General features: G+C 43.2%; 1 protein-coding gene across 9 annotated transcripts; it reads left to right on the plus strand.

The window, feature by feature from the left end:
* Positions 1 to 733: 733 nt before the first annotated feature.
* On the plus strand, positions 734 to 21,018 carry LOC121548896 (myosin-binding protein C, slow-type-like). Of its 9 annotated transcripts, XM_045215402.1 has the most exons (29): positions 785 to 824; positions 1,466 to 1,507; positions 2,393 to 2,503; positions 2,990 to 3,138; positions 3,247 to 3,364; positions 3,471 to 3,519; positions 4,311 to 4,367; positions 4,888 to 4,896; positions 6,450 to 6,613; positions 6,803 to 6,935; positions 9,752 to 9,760; positions 10,181 to 10,305; positions 10,434 to 10,539; positions 10,636 to 10,802; positions 10,930 to 11,095; positions 11,362 to 11,468; positions 11,561 to 11,697; positions 11,809 to 12,073; positions 12,155 to 12,343; positions 13,007 to 13,141; positions 13,261 to 13,428; positions 15,245 to 15,333; positions 15,435 to 15,630; positions 15,932 to 16,071; positions 16,244 to 16,403; positions 16,761 to 16,972; positions 18,012 to 18,198; positions 18,935 to 18,973; positions 20,130 to 20,211. In XM_045215402.1, the coding sequence occupies exons 1-28, from the start codon at positions 818 to 820 to the stop codon at positions 18,949 to 18,951; spliced, it is 3,414 nt and encodes a 1,137-aa protein (XP_045071337.1). In that variant the 5' UTR covers positions 785 to 817; the 3' UTR covers positions 18,952 to 18,973; positions 20,130 to 20,211. The 9 variants fall into 9 exon arrangements, with proteins under 9 accessions (XP_045071336.1, XP_045071331.1, XP_045071332.1 ...); XM_045215401.1 differs by lacking the exon at positions 18,935 to 18,973 and having other exon boundaries at positions 734 to 824; positions 16,836 to 16,972; positions 20,130 to 21,018; XM_045215396.1 differs by lacking the exon at positions 18,935 to 18,973 and having other exon boundaries at positions 783 to 824; positions 20,130 to 21,018.
* Positions 21,019 to 21,027: the final 9 nt, after the last annotated feature.

Genomic DNA, 21,027 nt, shown 5'->3' on the forward strand with positions numbered 1-21,027 from the left:
AGATCTCAACCCCATATAAAATCTTTGGAGGGAGTTGAAAGTCTGTGTTGCCCAGCGACAGCCCCAAAACATCACTGCTCTAGAGGAGATCTGCATGGAGGAATGGGCCAAAATACCAGCAACAGTGTGTGAAAACCTTGCGAAGACTTACAGAAAACGTTTGACCTGTGTCATTGCCAACAAAGGGTATATAACAAAGTATTGAGAAACTTTTGTTATTGACCAAATACTTATTTTCCACCATAATTTGCAAATAAATTCATTAAAAATCCTACAATGTGATTTTCTGGATTTTCTTTTCTCATTTTGTCTGTCATAGTTGACATGTACCTATGATGAAAATTACAGGCCTCTCTCATCTTTTTAAGTGGGAGAACTTCCACAATTGGTGGCTGACTAAATACTTTTTCCCCCCACTGTATTATACATGTATTGTTTTGGTTTGTCCTAGACCTCAACTATGTTGATACCATCCCGGTTCTCTTATCTTGAATTGTCTTATATGTATTCATATTCAGTTCATTGGAACTTGTTGGTAAGAGTAATTAGAAGTTTCATGTCATACTTTTTCCGATTACAAGGCCATAAGGACAATTTGTCATACTTTTTCAGATTTACAAGGCCATAAGGGCAATTCGTCATACTTTTTTTGTCAGTCATCACAAAGGGTCAATAGCAATATTCCTCACCAGGGTCAATAGCAATATTCCTCACCAGAGTCAAATAAATTGACTAGTTAAAAACACAAATGAATACCAATAATACTGTGCTTTCTTTCACAGAGGATGCCAATACACTCAAGAAACTCTCTATTGAGATGCCTAGTAAGATCTCTCTGTTAATCCTACAACTATAGCTCTGACCAAACTTGTCATTTTGATCGGAATGTTACAACTGCCTGGATGTAGGAAACATGTTCGGAGACATGTTTATTTCTAGAAGGTGTTTTGTGTGATTTTTAAAGTTAGTTATTTTTCCAACCTGAAGATATGAGATTGTTAACGGTGAAATATATTACATTAACACCATAATTGACAAGATTTTATATATGTTTATGAAAAAGGAATTATACGAATTTAAGGATTTTAAGGGTCTCCTTTTCTGCAATTTTTAGTTTGGCACATAAATGTTATACATATTTATGTGAACACATTTGGAACTCTGATCGTAATCCAACAATACATCTAGCATAAAACTGTATTTTAAGAAATACAAAGGCATCAAAGAAGATTCAATACTGATTCTCCTCCCTGGTGAAACCTAGCAATATACAACAATGTACATAGTTACGCTTTTGATTAGCAGCTTGCATCATTTATGTCAGAATTCCTCAGGGCTCAGCTTGCTTACTGTTAGATGTCTTGTATTGCTTGCTGGTCCTGTATGTTTGTGTGTGCTTGCTTCTGTGGACTTTACAGTACTATTTCTTATAATATGCTGTAAATTTCTCTCTGTCTTTGTTTAGATGATAGCGTCCATGTGTCAGCCATGGGGAGAAAAGACTCAGGTAATACTATGTAACAAAAGCCATAATAACCATCCTATCAGATGTGAAGTTTTCAATAGCAGAGCTCCAGAATAGCAGTATTCTCTATGGATCAAGCCCACCCACGAACAGTGTTAGTCTCTTAGCTAGCTCTTTTCATTTTCCCTGCATTGCTGGTCCAATGGAACCTGGCTTGGCATACTTTAAAAGCTCCGTTTTATTTGGACTATGTTGTGCTCCATGAAAAATACTGGTTTCCTAAAATGTCATAGTTCAACTCCTTCGTTCCTCTCCAATGCTTGTAGGACGCTATGGGACTTTTTGACATTTTCATATTTTTCAAGTAAATTCAATTATTTAAGTGCCCTAGTTGAGTGTTAGTCTTTAAGTCAGGGATGAAATAAACTGGGGTAGTGTAGCTGGGTCTTTGCAGTAGGTAGCGAGGGTTTGGGCTAAAGGGACTCCCTACGTAGGTCTGTCTATAGTAGTTTCAACAAATGTGGAGCATGGCGACTGCTGACATGAGTCCTAGTCCACTTAGTCTTTTGAGATCTCAAAGAAGACCGGATCATCTAGAAATTGAAGAACGTATCAATCGATATACTTTTGCACACAGCAAAGGAGTCCCCTCCGAAATGGTATTCAATAAAAACCTGTAGCGCTTTTTCCAGTACAGGTATTTGTTCTATGTTCTTATGCTTTCCATGTTGCAAAATGTTATGCTTTCCATGTTGCAGCTGCCATGAATAGCTGAGGAACAGTGTGAATGTATTTCTGGCTGTCTATCTACCTTGGGAAGTATATAACTTTCAGATCCCTTGAATACAGTATGCGAGGAGTGTGTGTTGGTCTGTTGGTGTTGAGTTTTTGTGTGATGGTGTGTGTCCGTCTCTCCTGATTGACCAGTGTGGTCTCTGGGAGAGGGACAGGCTCCAGAGGACCTTGACAAGCCCATAGACACCCCACCGCTGTCCAGCCTGCTCATAGAAAGTCCCCAGGGCGGATCCATCACTGTGGGTGAGTGCCTGCTGAGTGAGCTCTCCTCTCACAGCTGCTGTAAACCAGAGATGATATACTCGTAGAGACATTTTAAAACCCTTACATGTATTAGATTTGTACTGGTCAAGGTCTTTTAGATTTGACTCTCACCCCTGTTAAGATGAAAGATAGCCTCTCTCTGTCTCTTTCTTTCTTTCTCTCTCTCTCTCGCTCTCTCGCTCTCTCTGCTTCTCTCTCTCTCTCTCGCTCTCGCTCTCTCTCTCTCTCTCTCTCGCTCTCTCTGCTTCTCTCTCTCTCTCTCTGCTTCTCTCTCTCTCTGCTTCTCTCTCTCTCTCTCTGCCTCTCTCTCTCTCTCTCTCTCTCTCTCTCTCTCTCTCTGCCTCTCTCTCACTATTGTATGTATTCTCTCCAAGAGAAGGGACCTCTGGTAACCATGTGTAGGACATCTATCCACCTCAAAGGCTATTCCCAACATGGACATGCTGTGTTTTACATGTTCACCAGGTGGAGACATCTCCTTTGTTGCCAAGGTGGAGGCCAAAGACCTGCTCCGTAAACCCACCATCAAGTGGTTCAAAGGGAAATGGATGGACCTGGCCAGCAAGACCGGAAAGCACTTACAACTTAAAGAAACCTTTGACCGACGCACCAAGGTAGACACCCTCCCATGTATGGCTCTATGTATGTTAACACACACACACACACACACACACACATTGGTCCCCTAGCTGTCCATCCGATTCCTATGTATCGCCCCGCAGATTCACACATTTGAGATGCATATCATCAAGGCCAAAGACAACTATGCTGGAAACTACAGGTGTGAGGTCACCTACAAGGACAAATTTGACAGCTGCTCCTTTGACCTGGAAGTGAAAGGTTTGTTGCGCTGTTTGAGTCTGTCATACAGCAAAGAACACGCACTGAAACACAAGCAATAATAGTATAATCTACTGTGTTATTGTTTTGCATTATTGTCTTTCAGAACTGGAACAGTCACAGAGTGTTGATATTCGATCAGCTTTCAAAAGAAGGTAATGAGAGCAACACAGTCTGACCACATTATTTCGATTTTTTTAAACAGCCAGTTAGTAGACTAGCCAAGTTTTCAGTCAACAACAGAGTGATATTTTCACAGTTAGCGTTTAGATTTAGCGTTTGACTTATGAGTATCCATTTTTCTCATAATGATAAATATGACAATAGTAACATTAAACAAAAACTTCACTGGTTTCGAGCAAGATTCATTACACATGGCAAATAAACTTGAAAATGTACATTTGAGTATCAGATACGTGGGACATTGTGGCTCAGTAGGAAAACCATGGCACTTATCACAAACCAACATGAGAACCTAGTGTTTGAAACATAATGACCATGAAATCGGATGTGATTAACCTTTATTAAGGTATTTACCAATCAACGTGTTGAAAAGCTCAAAGGCCAATGCTTGCATTTGAAACTCCCTCCCAACAATGTGTCAGAAAGCAACGCAAAACATCCCAGACCCATAGCATTATCCCAACGTAGCTGCTCAGTGATGCTCCTGCAACACAGCAGAAACATTGTGGAAATGTTGTCATATGCTGGCTGGGATCGCTCTCGAAACTCCTTACACAAACCAGTTCGTTAGAAGCATTTAATTGGAAATGAACCGAAAGGGTTTTTGTGTAAGCCACCAATCATGTGTTAGTCTGGACCTAATGCATTTGATTGAAGTCAGTAGCCGCTGCTTTGCGTTGTTCTTTTAGCATTGTTTATCTAGTTGCCTGTTACTGTTTCTACTCTGATTAAATCTCCATTAATCTCTTCTTGTTAACAACAGCAGTGAAGGACACGAGGATGCAGGGGATCTTGACTTTAGTGGTCTTCTTAAACATAGGTGAGAGTCATTGTCGGTCCTCAAGGGGACAGTCTTATTTTTTTATTGATTTTTTATTTTTACTATGCCCTTGTTTTGGGTGTTTACCTCTTTTCTCTTTATTTCCGTTTGCCCCAGCAACCACCATTGACTCTTTTACTCTTCCAAATTGGTTTCTTATTTTATCACATGGCATTACAATATAGTATAATATATTAAAGAGTGCAGTATATTAGTTAGTACATAGGTGAAGTACCACATACTGTAAGAGCACATAATTTCATTAATATCAGGTGCTACAGTGAATCACATACAAAGTTACTATCTAGTACACTATCTACTCTCACAGATTGATAACTGTATTTTAGTTTCTGTTTTCATTTGTAAATACAAATCTACATTTCTTTCTTGGTTCAAACAACAGCATGTTTTTTCAATGTACTGCCATGAGTACAATAGACCTAGGCAGACCGTGACACTTCACTGAGGTAAAATTACACATTTATTTGGGCTTGTCTCTTCTTCTTCCCTACACATTCAGAAACCAAAGGTTAGTAGAGAGAATACCCTAGGTAATTAAACGATTAGACCTTACTGCAGGGTAAGTACTATAATCCTGTAGCGTCCCCAGCATGGAATGTAGCTCTATGATCTGGAACAAGCAAGAGTGTTGGCCTACTGTAGCACGGTAACACTTCATTTACAGCCGACATTCTCAAATGCTCCATTAACAATCAGTAAGGACGGAAATGGACTTTGCGTCATAAAGTATCTCTGCTGTTTGGGATGACCACTTTTTTGATCAACAGTAGAGTTCAATAATACTGTGTTTATGAGGCAAAATGACTCCCATTTCAGATCATTAATGATCTGCTAGTGGACCATTTATGAATGATGCTGTGAAATAGTGTTATCGCTACATTGTCATTTTATTTCAACTTAGAAATACAAGGCACATATCACAATGTTTATTTCAGTCTACACAGTAATTGCCTGAAAATAAACAAGAAGAGAGATGCATAAGAATGAAATAATAATTTCATGCTTTTTTACCTCCAAAGCTTTCCGACATTTGGGAAAATGTCCATGAAAGAACGGACTGATTGAATGATCTTTATTTAGCTGCCTAATGGATCTACTCACGCCCAGGGCAACATGCTTATTAACCTGGATCTCACAGATCTAACATCCCCTATGGACGCCTAGCCTTCCATCTCTAACACGGTCAGAGCGTCTCTGAAGTGGTGATGAGTGAACACACTGAGACACAAGGCAAAGGGATGGGCAATGTGAATAGAAAGAGAAAGAATGTAGACAGTCTTTATCAGCAGCAAATCTCGGAGTAAGAGCTCCCCATATTCCTGCATGCAGAACCTAGATCACTAGTTTTTCCCCAAATTGTTTCATTCTATTGAGGTGTCATGTTTATCCCACCCCCCAAGGAACAAAAATAGCCTAGTAGCATTGATCAGTTTATGACCACCTTTGATATTCATTAATAGAGCACTGATAAAATCCTGACTTTAATTTAGTTTCTCCTGCAAAATGTCCAGACTAAAAGAACTCGACCCTGGTCAAAACCCCTACCTGAAACATATTCAACTCCCTTGTAATAATCTGATCCCTCTACTTGCCTCAGCAGTAAAACCCTTCCTATATGAAATAATACATATAGACTAGCCACCCCCTCTCCACTCTAACGCCTCATCCTCTCCCCCTGTAACGCCTCATCCAGAGATGATGTCAGAGGACAGGTACAGTGCTTCAGAACACGCCCATCCCTTTGTGTGACATGTCCTGAGGAACTCTGTGGGGAGAGAGAAGGGAGTGAGAAGAAGATAAATGACTATAGAAACAAAGCAGATCAGTAGAACAAATGAGGGAAAACACTCTTAAACTAATTTAGTAGGTAGTTCCTATCTACAGTAGATGCAACAGAGAGTAGTCTTCCTTCACCGCAGTCACTGTCCCTTTTCTAGTACCCTCTCCCCTTTCCCCTTTCCCCACCCAATACCCCCCATAGGGAGCAGTTCCTCAGGACACGTCGCGATAGCCCATCGCGTGGCCCCAGCCCTCACACACTCCCCTCGTGTCCTGCCCCAGGGAGCCCAAGCAGGAGGAGACCCCCGAAGTGGACGTGTGGGAGATCCTGAAGTCGGCCAGGCCAGACCAGTACGAGAAGATCGCCTTTGAGTACGGCATAACAGACCTGCGGGGTCTGCTCAAGAGGCTGAAGAAGACCAAGAAAGAGGAGAAGAAGAGTGAAGGTGCTGAATTGAGTGTTTGTCCATGCGACTGTGTATCACTGTTGGGATTATGCTGCACAGATGCACTATGGATTTAGATTGTTTAGCTCATAATCAGCTAATCTGTGCTTTTTCAGGGGAAAGGCACACGTTTCAGTGGTTTTCTATAGGATGTGTAACCATTGTCATGGGATGTTGTATTTTGTAAAGCTTTTGCCAAGAAGTTGGATCCAGCATACCAGGTGGACAAAGGAGGGAAGATCCGCTTAGTGGTGGACCTTGCAGACCCCACAGTAGAGCTGAAATGGTACAAGAACGGCCAGGAAATCCGTCCAACTCCAAAGTATGTCAAGCTTTTTCTTCTTTCTTAATGTGTTCTATATGTTTTTCTCTATTTCGTCTTTTCACAAATGAAAGGCATTTTTGGGAGTTCCTCATCAAATGTGTTTCATTCGTGGTTTGGTCCTCATTGCCAGTCCCCTGGTACTTGTAGTTTTTATCTGTTCCTTGTCACGTCTCTCAGAGTTGAAAAGCAATGGTTCACATGCTAGTGTTTCTGATGGTCTCGCGGTGTACACAAGCAAGCAAGGCCGCCCGAGTGGCGCAGTGGTCTAAGCCACTGCATCGCAGTGCTAGCTGTGCCACTAGAGATCCTGGTTCGAATCCAGGCTCTGTCGTAGCCGGCCGTGACCGGGAGACCCATGGGGCGGAGCACAATTGGCCCTGGGTAGGTGAGGGAATGGCCGGCAGGGATGTAGCTCAGTTGGTAGAGCATGGCGTTTGCAATGCCAGGGTTGTGGGTTCGATCCCCACGGGGGGCCAGTATGAAAAATAAAATAAAAATGTATGCACTCACTAACTGTAAGTCGCTCTGGATAAGAGCATCTGCTAAATGACTAAAATGTAAATGTAAGGACGCATACACCCGCACGTGCGCATCAAAATACAATCATTTCTTTCATATAATGACACACACACATAGTCCTGTGTGACCCTGTTATGAACAGGGGTTTTCCTCTACTGCCTCACCCCTTGTAAACCAGGGACAACTCTGACCCTACATGCCCTTTACACCCATACAGAGCTCCCATTGTGCCCAGACACACACAGCCACAGCCCAGATCTCTGCACTGTAAACCATTGCCAACTGATGCCCAGTGAACAAATAATGTTCTCTCAACACTAATGTGGTGTTAATAAGATGCCACATGCATCTCACCAGCGCATCAAGAACGTTATGTGTTTGCAGGGCAGTGTGTGGCCCTGAGCTACATTTGAGTGGAAATGTACTGTTTGATGTTTTAAATAATGGTCCTTTGCTATTAACTACAGGTCCTTCTCTGTAGAGGGAAATGGCAGTACCTTCTTCACAGGTCTTTAACTGACTCTGGCTTTGTAACATTCAATGGATGATCTATTATTTTGATAGCTGTGTACCCCACCAATGTTAGTGTACCATAAATATAATATGGCGTAGTTTAAGTGTATTGATCTTACCACATCGTTAATGGGAATGTATAACGAAAAGTGACTTTTGTTATTTTCTTAGCTCTCTCTGGAAATCATTTGTATAATTAAGTGATAATGCCCGAGTAGCCAGTGTTTGGAGGATATATTGCCGCGTGTGTTAGGCCTGAGACAAAGTCGACGGCCGGCAAACCGTGCCAATATATCCTCCAAACACCGGCATCGAGGGCATTATCACTTTTATACAACGGGTTAAAACATATTCAAATAATGATTTACATATTTTCATTAAAAACATTATTTTGATGAATGCATTCATACTATTTCATCCTTCCACAAGATATAGTCCCGACACAAATCTAGGGTTGCTACCCAAGCCGGCTGGTCGTTCGTTCTATTGGTTCGGTTGCCAGAGACGCGACCCAGTCGTTCAGTCTTTTTGTTCTGTGTCTATGGACGCAACCCAGTCTTCGTTTTAAATGTTCCATTGCCATACTGGCTGGCAACGTTCTTATCCCTCGCTTGCTAGCTAGTCAATTACGGCTCATTTACAGTCACGTCAAACAGTGCAGCCAGAATAACAACAGTAGCTGCATTTGCATTTGTTTAAGGTGTTTTCTAGTGACATTTATTCGGACACATCCATAACACTGAGCAAATGAGGCGATTTCACCTGGCATAGAAAATGTGCTCTCTCATCAGGACAGTGTTGTTCGGAGGAGCTAGCCAACAACACAGCTAACACATTCACTTAAAACTGAAGCTGGAAAGACTGCAAACTAGCTGCACTTCATTTCGTTGTACCTTTTTTCAATTGAAATGTTTTTGTATATATGCATAAAAATGATGCCAGCTGATTCATGATTTCGACTGGCTGAGAAACGCTGCCTGCCTGTCTGTTTCGTCCTGACTCCCGACACTTTCATTACAATGGGATAGCTGGAGATTGTTTCAATATTCAAATTCAATGTTGCAGATGTCGGAGAGACAGACAACAAGGTTTATACAAATCTCTGCTGTTAAAAACTAAATGTAAGTCTAAAAGAAATGTGAGATAATGTCTAGATGCTTTTCATAGTGGAGATCATGTTTATAAATTGCCTGGCTAGGCTGATGAGACAGTGGATTGCGCAGTCAGATGGAACAGAGTAAATAAGCATTTTAACGTCATAGATTTAGCCAGTGGTAACTTGTGGAAAAGACACCGGCTGGAATGCGGTTTTAACCAATCAGCATTCAGGATTAGACCCAACCGTTGTATAACTACTGTTAATACACATACTTTTGAAATTGTCGGAAGGTAATCTCATCACTCAATCTAACACCTGTATTAATCGATGTTACGAGACCTCTATGTACCCTCAAAATGGCAAGTCTGTCCTTAGATTATAAAAAGTGAAGGGTCAATCTCAGGCTACTCTCAGTAGAGGTTGTTCAAAGCCAAGCCAAGTTAAAGCCATCTGGGAGGTTATTTCAGTTTTCTGGTCCCTTGTCTCCAGTGGTGTATTTCCCAGAATTCCCTGTTATAAAGATCTCTCTCTCTTATTTTGTTGTAACACTATTGGCTGTTACAGTCCCCTCCTCTATCCTTCTGTCCTATCTGTCTGTCTGTCTGTCATGGTGCTCGTCCCTTCTCTCTGCTATAACCACTTCCTCCTCTGGCTCCATTCCGGCTCCACTGCTGACCTTAAGTCAAAGGAAGTAAGTCCACCCGTCCTACATCTCTGACCTCTGGCGTGACCCCAACCCTCTGTCTACTCTGTTCCCCTGGGTGTGCACTGACAACCCACACTGATGCATGTTGGGATGTGTTTGTTTGTGAATGGGGGCAGGTCTCTGTAAATAAATGTGGCTGTATATCTGCACATTACTACGACTTCAATGACAAAGGTTTTTGATTAATAAACTAGCACAACTTTTTATTCTTAAAATTATAAAATAAAAAATTATAAAATAATACGTATTTCTGCTTTTGGAAGACACAAGTAAGCAAAGGCAACTGTCTTTAGCTCAGTGGATGATATGAAGTCTTGAAATAAAAAAAATATTTCTCTCCAAGTACATATAGTCACAGTATGTGGATATACAGTGATTTTATTGATTGATGGACTTGCTGCATAGGTTTATCTTTGAGCAAAAGGGCACACAGCGGATCATGGTCATCAACAACTGCTGCCTGAATGATGACGCTGCCTATTCTGTAGCCGCGGGAGAAGAGAAGTGTACCACAGAGCTGTTTGTCAAAGGTACCCCTCTCTATTCCATCACCCTTCCATCATCCTTCTCTCAGTGTGACCAGAATGTGGTCTCTCCACAATTTCACACTCCACTGTTTCTAATTATATTGATGCCTGCCCCTCTTACCTTTCTGCAGAGTTACCAGTGAAGATTACTAAAGAGATTGAGGCAGTGAAAACGACAGTGAACGAGAGGATTGAGTTGGAGTGTGAAGTGTCTGAAGAAGGAGCTCAAATAAAATGGTAGGGCCATGTCCAACTTAGTGTGTGTGTTTTCCCTTGTGTCCCTGTGTGTGTGTGAGTGCCTCTGAGGCTATAACCTTTTGTCTTCCCCCTTAGGTGTAAGAACGGCGTGGAGGTCCCGACCGGGCCCCGGTCACGCTACCGTGTCAAGTCTGAGGGGCTGAAACACTGGCTGATCATTGACGATGCCTCAAAGGAGGACACAGGAACCTTCTCTGTCATGGCCTCTGGGGGCACCTCTGAGGCCAAAGTCCAGGTCGACTGTGTGTATTTCACTTCTCTCTTTTCTTCACACTTTCTCTCTTACTGAGAAACTGTAGATCAACTATATTGATTACTATTTTTACTTTGTTCTATCCTCTTATTGCTTGCCGTTCTTCCGTTCATCAGTGAAGCCACTGAAGATTATTCAGGATCTGCAGGACATGACAGTGCTTTTGGGCCAGCCCCTGAAGATGCACTGTGAGATCTTCCCTGGAAATGTTCCAGGTCGCTGGTACAGGAACGGACAGCTGATCCAGTCCAACGACCGCATCAACATCCTGCAAAGAGCCAAGTACGTCACCTCCCTCCCACCCGCCCATCTCCTCAGCCCCATACCTGTGTTCATGGGGGTTTCATACCTGGTCAAGTCATGTGGACAGGAAAGATTCTGGGCCCAAATCATGATTCACCATTAGGCCCATGTAACCTGAGCAGGAAAAACTCTGGGCCTTAGCCCTTCCCTCTGTCCCCTGCTTGTCTCTAGTGTCTTTTCATATTGGTTAAGCTGTCTTCTCAGGAGCAAGCCTACAGTATTCACTTGTTTTCTTGTTTTGACAGGAACCACCGATTAGAAATTGCGAACAGCACCATTCACGATGCCGGGGATTATACCTTTGTGCCAGAGGGATACAGTCAGAGCCTCTGTGCCAAAGTTCATATCATTGGTACAGTCATTTTAATGATACAAAACCATCCGTGGGTTGATAGGAATACTATAGAGCACTTACTTGTTTTCTTCCTTGTCCCGTTCCTACAGATCCTCCCAGGGTGCACCTGGAGAGCTTGAACTTCCCTGACAACACGGTGACCATTGTGGCAGGAAATAAACTTCGCGTGGAAATCCCCATCAGTGGAGAACCAGCACCCAGGGTGGTATGGATGAAGGGAGAGAGGGTGAGTGCTGACCTGGGTCAAAATAGGCTTCATTGTGCTTAATTGTTGTTGGAAATACAGTCTACATACTGAATGTATGGGTACAACACAATCTACTATTTGCCATCGTAGGTAATCCTTGACTCGGGCCACCGTGTGCGAGCTGAAACCTTCACGGACCACACCAGCCTCACCATCGACATCGCAGAGAAGGAAGACACAGGAAACTACAAGCTAGTCCTGCAGAACGAGGCTGGGGAAGCAACGGCTAGCGTCAAAGTCAAGGTGGTGGATATCCCAGACCCTCCTGAAGTTCCCCTAGTCCCGGAAGTGGGGGGAGACTGGTGCTCTATGACATGGGACCCCCCGATCTATGACGGCGGCTCACCCATCTTAGGTAGGTGTGTTTGGGGGATATATGCTAACAAGTTGGATATTCTGGTGTGTGTGTGATATAGAACGATGCTTTTCCCCAAAGGCTACTTCATCGAAAGGAAGAAGAAGCAGAGTTCCAGGTGGATGAGGCTGAACTTTGACCTGAACAAAGAGACCACATTTGAGCCTAAAAAGATGATTGAGGGTGTCCCGTACGAGGTGCGCGTCTTTGCTGTGAATGCCATCGGCGTGTCCAAACCCAGCGAGCCATCCAAAGCCTTTGTGCCCCTGGGTGAGTTCTGAGTACCCACTGTTCGCTTGGCAATGTAAACCTTTGTGACAAAGCCAGTGAGGTGACACCTACAGTACAAAGGCATTATCCTGTTATATGAGCCAATACAGTTTATCCTGTGGTTATATCATACCATGATAGTGAGAGAAAAATCAAAGAGCCGGTGCTGTGATACTGTGTGATAGTGCAGGCCATTGTGTGGGCTGCCCTTCCCCTTTGCAGCTGTTCCTCTGATACCCCACTATTCCAAGCATTCTGCATTTTGACTGTGACCTCCACTGGATGTGGCCAGAGCTTTAGGAGATATTAAATATGTCTTTATAATGGCTGCCAAATCATCTAGGGCTTATAGGTTTAGGAGATCAGCCTCCCACAGGGTTCAATAGGAGTTAAACGTGATGCAGAATGTAAGAATAGACGTTAAGAGCCGCCCCCTAATGAGATCTGATGAACAGATTGATGGCATACCAGCGCCAGCTAGAGGGGTTTCCCACTCATATGGGCATGGGGTGTTTGTTAGGTATACTACATTGTATGCATTATACTGTACTCATGGCAATTGGAGATCCACTTTTGACAAGTCATGAAACATATGCCGTACAAGCAAGGACATGTTTGTGTGAAGTTCAAACCTTGTAACACTCTCACACTGATTGCCCTCAGCTGTGACCAGCGAGCCCACCATGCTGGTGGTGGATGATATCACAGACACCACGGTGACCATGAAGTGGCGTCCCCCAGACACCATCGGAGCTGCAGGCTTAGACGGCTACCTGGTGGAGTATTGCATCGAAGGAAGTTAGAAACTTTGTCTTTTTTAAGTAGAACACACTAGACTTTTCATGATCAGGAGAAACTCCAGGCCCTGTTAATAAGTATTACCTGCTATGTTAAGTGTATGGACATGTTCTCCACAGCTGATGACTGGAGAGTAACCAATAAGGAGCTGACAGAGAAGACTAAGTACACTATCACTGGTCTCCCTCCAGAGGCTAAGATCCTGGTAAGGGTAAGGGCAATTAATGCCGCCGGCGCCAGCACTCCCAGAACACTTCAGCACTCTATCCTGGTCAAAGAGGTCATCGGTGAGTCCTAGCCACTCTCCACTTCTCTTTTTGAAGTCTGTATTTATTATTTATTAGCAAGGCTTAAGCAACAGGGCTAGGAACATGACATTTGATACACAAGTCCAAAGGACAAATGTTCATGAAAGATTTACAGTGCCTTCGGAAAGTATTCAGACCCCTTGACTTATTCCACATTTTGTTACGTTACAGCCTTATTCTAAAATTGATTAAATAAAAAAAATCCTCAGCAATCTACACAGAATACCCCATAATGACAAAGCGAAAACAGGTTTTTAGAAAAAAGTACGAATGTATTATAATAAAAAAAACAGAAATACCTCATTTACATAAGTATTCAGACCCTTTGCTATGAGACTCGAAATTGAGCTCAGGTGCATCCTGTTTCCATTGATCATCCTTGAGCTGTTTCTACAACTTGATTGGAGTCCACCTGTGGTAAATTCAATTGATTGGACATGATTTGGAAAGGCACACACCTGTCTATATAAGGTCTCACAGTTGACAGTGCATGTCAGAGCAAAAACCAAGCCATGAGGTTGAAGGAATTGTCCGTAGAGCTCCGAGACAGGATTGTGTCGAGGCACAGATCTGGGAAAGGGTACCAAAAACTTTCTGCAGCATTGAAGGTCCCCAAGAACACAGTGGCCTCCATTCTTAAATGGAAGAAGTTTGGAACCACCAAGACTCTTCCTAGAGCTGGCCGCCCGGCCAAACTGAGCAATCGGGGGAGAAGGGCCTTGGTCAGGGAGGTTACCAAGAACCCGATGGTCACTCTGACAGAGCTCCTCTGTGGAGATGGGAGAACCTTCCAGATGGACACCCAACTCTGCAGCACTCCACCAATCTGGCCTTTATGGTAGAGTGGCCAGACGGAAGCCACTACTCAGTAAAAGGCACATGACAGCCCGCTTGGAGTTTGCCAAAAGGCACCTAAAGACTCTCAGACCATGAGATACAAGATTATTGAGTCTGATGAAACCAAGATTGAACTCTTTGGCCTGAATGCCAGGCGTCACGTCTGGAGGAAACCTGGCACCATCCCTACGGTGAAGCATGGTGGTGGCAGCATCATGCTGTGGGGATGTTTTTCAGCGGCAGGGACCGGGAGACTAGTCAGGATCGAGGCAAAGATGAACGGAGAGATCCTTGATGAAAACCTGCTCCAGAGCACTCAGGACCTCAGACTGGGGCGAAGGTTCACCTTCCAACAGGACAACAACCCTAAGCACACAGCCAAGACAATGCAGGAGTTGCTTCAGGACAAGTCTCTGAATGAGTGGCCCAGCCAGAGCCCGGACTTGAACCCGATATAACATCTCTGGAGAGACCTGAAAATAGCTGTGCAGCAACGTTCCTCATCCAACCTGACAGAGCTTGAGAGGATCTGCAGAGAAGAATGGGAGAAACTCCCCAAATACAGATGTGCCAAGCTTTTAGCGTCATACCCAAGAAGACTCCATGCTGTAATCGCTGCCAAATGTGCTTCAGCAAAGTACTGAGTAAAGGGTCTGAATACTTATGTAAATGTGATTTTTCTGTTTTTATTTTTTATAAATTAGCCAAAAAAATCTAAAAACATGTTTTTGCCTTTTCATTATGGGGTATGTGGGTAGATTGAAGAAGGGGAAAAAACTATTTAATCAATTTTAGAATAAGGCTGTAACGTAACATAATGTAGAAAAAGTCAAGGGGTCTGAATACTTTCTGAAGGCACTGTAGATACAAAAAAACACTTTTCCCCCATAGTTTCAGTATTTAAAAAAAAAAGCGGAAATCACATTCCATCCACTTATCTGACCTGTCCTCTTCCCAGAACCACCTAAGATCCGCATCCCCCGTCACTTGAAGCAGACGTACGTTCGTAAAGTCGGAGAAGCAGTCAATCTCGTTATTCCATTCATGGTAAGGCAATAACAGCAAATGGCTCAACTACCTTCAGTGAAAGCCCTTTAGTAAATCATATTTAGTTAGATTCATGATCCTATGCGATATGTGACATGTAGGGCAAGCCCAGGCCAAAGGTGAGCTGGCTGAAGGAGGGCCAGACGGTGGACCCCACGCAGGTCACTATCCGCAACACAGACTGTGACAGCATCATCTTCATCCGCAAGGCAGAGAGGAAGCACTCTGGGAAGTACGATATGAAGGTGGAGGTGGAGAAACACGTGGACACAGCCATCGTAGACATCCAGATAGTAGGTGGGTCCAGGGACACTGACAGGAAGGATATCCTGATCTCACTTACAGTTAAAGTTGCTTAGGCATAGATCAATTAAGCATTTGTATCGGTCATGTTACAGATTGAATCAAACAGGAAGTAGACAAATAAATGCTATAATAAGGAAAGATCTCATAATAAAGAGTTGATCGAGTTGAATGTTTTTAGCTTTGTTTTGTCCTTGATTCCCTTCCAACTTTTTCACAGCAGCTAATGTCAAGCACATGCCAATAAGACCCAAACTGATGTTAATGATGTTAACTAATTCATCTCTCCATTCAGACCTCCCAGGGCCTCCACAGTGTGTGAAGATAGATGAGGTCTGGGGGGGAAACGTGGCTCTGGACTGGACCCCTCCAAAGGACAATGGCAACGCCGCCATTACAGGCTACACCATCCAGAAAGCAGACAAGAAGACCATGGTATGAGTCTGCTGAATGCATCACTCAGTACTGTACTGTATGGAATCAGTATGAGGGATAGATTTCTACAGGAAATGTACCTCTGTATGTACTATGCATATGGAATCCAAGTGTATGTGCTACTCCGTGTGATCCCCAGTATGGTTGAACTAATCTGCTCTCTGTGTGACAGGAGTGGTACACCTGTATTGAGCACTACCACCGCACCTGCATCACCATCACGGAGCTGGTGGTGGGGAACGAGTACTACTTCAGAATCTACTCTGAGAACATGGTGGGTTTGAGCGAGGGTGCCACCCAGACCAAGGACAGTGCCCTCATCGTTAAAGAAGGTATGTGTGAGCTCCTCTGTGGGGGGGAGATACCGTATGGAGAGCAATGGAAAATATGACCAGTATGTCATCCCCCTCTACTTTCTAATATTATGGACCAACTCATTCAAAAAGCAGATGGACATCAACCTCAGTCACTTTTTTTTTCATTTTCTTCTTTGTCATTTGTCACAAAGGTAGTGATACGTAGTGATAAAATATACATTTGTACAGAATTGGACCAGTTGCTTTCATTCAGAGATGGCTTATACACTACATATCATGTTTCATTGTACTGTACTGTTAATGCGTCTGTTGCTGTCTCAGACTGCAGATGATGAATTAAAATATTGTCTCTCCTTAAATCATGATCACAAGGGAAATTCCCCCATGATACAGCTCAGCACCTGTATCATGCACAACCCCATTCTTCCTCCCTTCCTCCCCCTGCAGGCATGCAACTGAAGAACCCTGAGTACATCGACCACGACTTCAAAGAGCCTCCCAAGTTCACCCAGCCCCTCATCAACACCTTCGCCATCGCTGGCTACAACGCCACCCTTAACTGCAGCGTCCGCGCCAACCCACGGGTAGGTATAGCCCGAGTCCCAGATCTGTTTGTGCTGTCTTGCCAAGTCCATTTCAGCAATGGAGTTGGCAAGACGGCACAAACAGATCTGGGACTCAGACTAGGGTAGGTGTGTAGGACCGTACTCAGACAGTGCCTACACCAACCCTCTTGGAATGTTCTGTTCAACTAAACTCCTGGACAGGGTTGTGGTATCATTGCTGCTGATGTTCAGTCCTGCCTATTAATTAGTGATTGATTTAGACATGGAAAACCAAGTATGTCTACTCTATTGACTCTGGCCAATCAATGGCATGAATTAATGTATTAGGAGCCAAACGCAAAGACTGTGCAGCCCTGAGGCTGGGACATCCAATGCCCTGGCCTAGTGGGTTATCTTAGGCCTTTAGTCGGCTGTTCCCCATACCCCTCCAGCCTGTTCCCCATACCCCTCCAGGATGACCCCATACCCCTCCAGGATGACCCCATACCCCTCCAGGATGACCCCATATGGCCCAGGCCTCCAGCTTTATGCTGAAAGCTTTACACCTGCAGCCTGCTCTTTTTGACCGCCTCTCAATCACGTTAGCCTTTACACCTGACAGCGATCCTCTCTCTAACAACACATCTAGTCTAGTCTAGTCAGCTGCCTGAAGTTCTTTGTTGAGAGGTTAAAAAACAGATTCAATAAACAGACAGAGGACAACATTTGTTTAACACTTGGGTCTTATTACCATGGGCACTATGTAAATGTAAGATATGACTGTTCATACACTGTTCTGATTAGGTTATCTCTAACTTGAACAATTTATAGGCCCTCTCACCGAGAAAACAGTAAATATCCACAGACCAGTAAAACATTGCAATGTATTGAATACTTTTAAACTTATATACTACAACATATTGAGTTGACAAATGTTTTAACGATACAGTAGTGATGCCTTTTATACAACATGATAAACATTATGGGGAGTAACTTGCGAAACAGCCCTGACTTAATTGAGTGATATTTTAGAGGCTTCTGTATGAAACTGGCTAACCTCCACTGTTTTTGACTTCAGCCCAAAGTTATTTGGATGAAGAATAAGATGGCCATCATTGACGACCCACGCTACCGCATGTTTAGCAACCAAGGGGTCTGCACCCTGGAGATCCGGAAACCCAGCCCCTACGACGGGGGCATGTACTCCTGCAAGGCCATTAATGACCTGGGTGATGCACTGGTGGAGTGCAAGCTGGAGGTTAAAGGTCAGTTTGGGCTTTGGGGGTACCTGGTAACCTGTGGTGTAGGTTATGCACCTGTGTGCAGTATTAGGTGTCTAGACTCTTTGGTGACGTAGATGAGTACATAGTTTGTTTCAGTGAGTACACCACCAAGGGCCCGTCCGTATCAGCTCTGGACCTGTAAGTATCCGTTGTACATATATCGTATATGATATATGCTTATACAATATCCAGGGGGTTGTCATTACATCACCCCTGCTACTCCAATGAGGAACAACGTATTATATCATGTGGATGAAATCAATCTATGCATTTCCTTTTCATTTTAGACCATTTTGAACATGTTCATTCAATCACAGGTGTTCATACAAGACTTCAGTAATGTCACATGTATTCAGCCGAATCCTGTACATCCGACTACCACTGTTATATTTTAATTTCCTACAACAACTTCAAATGTAGCATGCTTCACCAATACAGCATGTTCCAATTCTTCCTAAGGCGTCATCACACACCAACACCTCACAACTCAAACACACATCAATACATATTGTTCTAGATGTAGTTCCCTTGTTAGATTAAAAATAACTAGTGGCTCCATGTTTAAATGTTTCCCCTCAACAGATGGTGATGTTCCTTCAAATACGTGTTTAACTCCTCATCTAAAATGAGTTCAATAACTGACCAGTATTCCCTGGAGCACACATAACTCCCCCATGTAAACATTTGGATAACCCCTCTTCTCTTCTCTCCCCCCCAGTCCCCACTCAGGAATAGTGAATGTATGTTCTCATCCAAGGTAAGCTTTCATATGGTTTTGGCATATGAAGCTTATATCATTCATTCTGCATCTGTCAAATGCCAATAATACAGCTTTTCTCAGCAGTACTAAGTAGTCTATTTAAGTTCGCACCACCCGTCTGAAAGAGGACCAAGGAAAGGAATGCAAGAGTTTAGGGCTTGCCTGCTTTAGTCAAAATGGATGTGTGATATGTACAGTAACATAATAGATTGTTGTGTATCTGGCTCTAGACACTGTATGGGCAGTGTTCATTGGAGCCAGTTACTTTCCAATAACACTCTAGGGTGGCTGTCTAAAGTCAAGCGTACCCCTAACATTTCAGAAGTCTATTTTAACGGTTGGTGTGACGTGACTGCTTGTATGACATGTGTTTCCCTGGTAACCGTGCCTGTTCCTCATCTAACATATGCCACACACAAAAGGTGAGTAACCTTCAAAGTGGTGCAAATGGTCTGATCTTGACATCAGAGTAAAACCAACATCTGCAGAGGATGGCTCTTGTTGTGTATCTGGCTCTAGACAGATGCTTACATTCTTTTCCAGACGTCGTTACTCCAGGATCGTGTCCTGTACATACGTGTTATGATATTTACTGAGGTGATAAGATACAATTCATCCATAGATCACCTTCTCCTGATTAATAAATAGATTATATATCTATAGTACGCCTATATTTGACACAATAGGGTTATTATCATTTGTGTAAATGCACCATCTATTATGTACTAGAGAAGGCAAAATCCAGTAAATGTTCCTGATATTTGAGCTTCTTAGTGAATGGCCATGTCATGGCTCCTATAGCTCTGCCTATGTAAGCCTGAACAGATATAGATTTACTCACAGACTCAAAAGTGACATGTCTTGCACCTGCCCTTTACTGACGCTGTCTCTATTTTCTCTCCTCTCACTGCTGTCCACTTTGGTATCTCTTCTTTTTTGTACTGTATGGTGTCTCTCTTCTGTTTCTTTGTTGCAGACTCACCCTCTTTTCACTGTTGCAGTGTCTGTTTTAATGTTGCACACTGACCCTCTGCTATTGCTGTTGGACTCTTATGATCTTCTCTCTGTTAAAGATTGATAGTCTTCTCTCTCTCTCTTTCACTTTCTCTCTCCCTCCTAACAACAAATTGAGTGTCTCTCCTTTCTCACCCAGGGGGCTTTACCTTCTCTGAGCTCATGCAGCGTGGAGTGCCTTTACACCTGATCGATAAGTACATGAACGAGACCAAGGCCGTGGTGCAGCCAGAGAAGTAGTCGGACTGAGCAACTGCTGATACGCCTAGGCTGCCTAGAAACCTGTCGTCACACCACTAGTGACCTGCCTCTCACCAGCAGTCAAGGGAGGGGCTGGAGGGAGAGGGAGGGATGTACTAGACTTTGGCATGGCATGCTGTTTGCGGGTATGGAGCTAGTTACCATAAAAGAAGCCAAGTCATCACCAGCTTTGTGTCATCTCCTAGTATTCAAAAGGCTCTGTTTAAGCTCAGTTGCATGTTGGCAGTGTTTTGGCTGTAGCTTTTTATTTGAGATGAGTAGTGCGGGAAATGTACAGTAGGACGTAATGTCCACCTATCTGGACATTTTTGTCTCTGTTGGGATTGGGAAGTGTGTTTGGGGGAGGGGGCTAATGTTGAAATGTATAAACAATATGGCTTCATGTCTGTAATGCAATGTCTTGTGATTTAAAGATTGAAATTCAAAAGATACAAATATTAAAACATATCTGACCAGGTGATTTGCAATGAGAAGTGACGGTATTTCATCAGTCCCTTTAACATGCTTCACATTAGGATTTGCTGATTTCATATTCTGTTCTTGGAGTATGAAAAGTATAGTTGTCTGACTAATGTTGAGATTTGGGCTTTCAGACAGTTATCCATACTTTGTTTTAGCCTTACACTGCATGACACATTGTGCTTTCTGTGCTCATACTGTACTTGAGGCTTGGGTATATTCCTAGCTGTCAGGCCATCTGCGCATGCTTTCATCTTCAATTTGTAATGTATGACTCCTGGAATAAAATAAAAACATGTAACATATCATCCTTTATT

Source organism: Coregonus clupeaformis, unplaced genomic scaffold (assembly GCF_020615455.1).
Source record: "Coregonus clupeaformis isolate EN_2021a unplaced genomic scaffold, ASM2061545v1 scaf0435, whole genome shotgun sequence".
In the NCBI taxonomy this organism is placed as follows: Eukaryota; Metazoa; Chordata; class Actinopteri; order Salmoniformes; family Salmonidae; genus Coregonus; species Coregonus clupeaformis.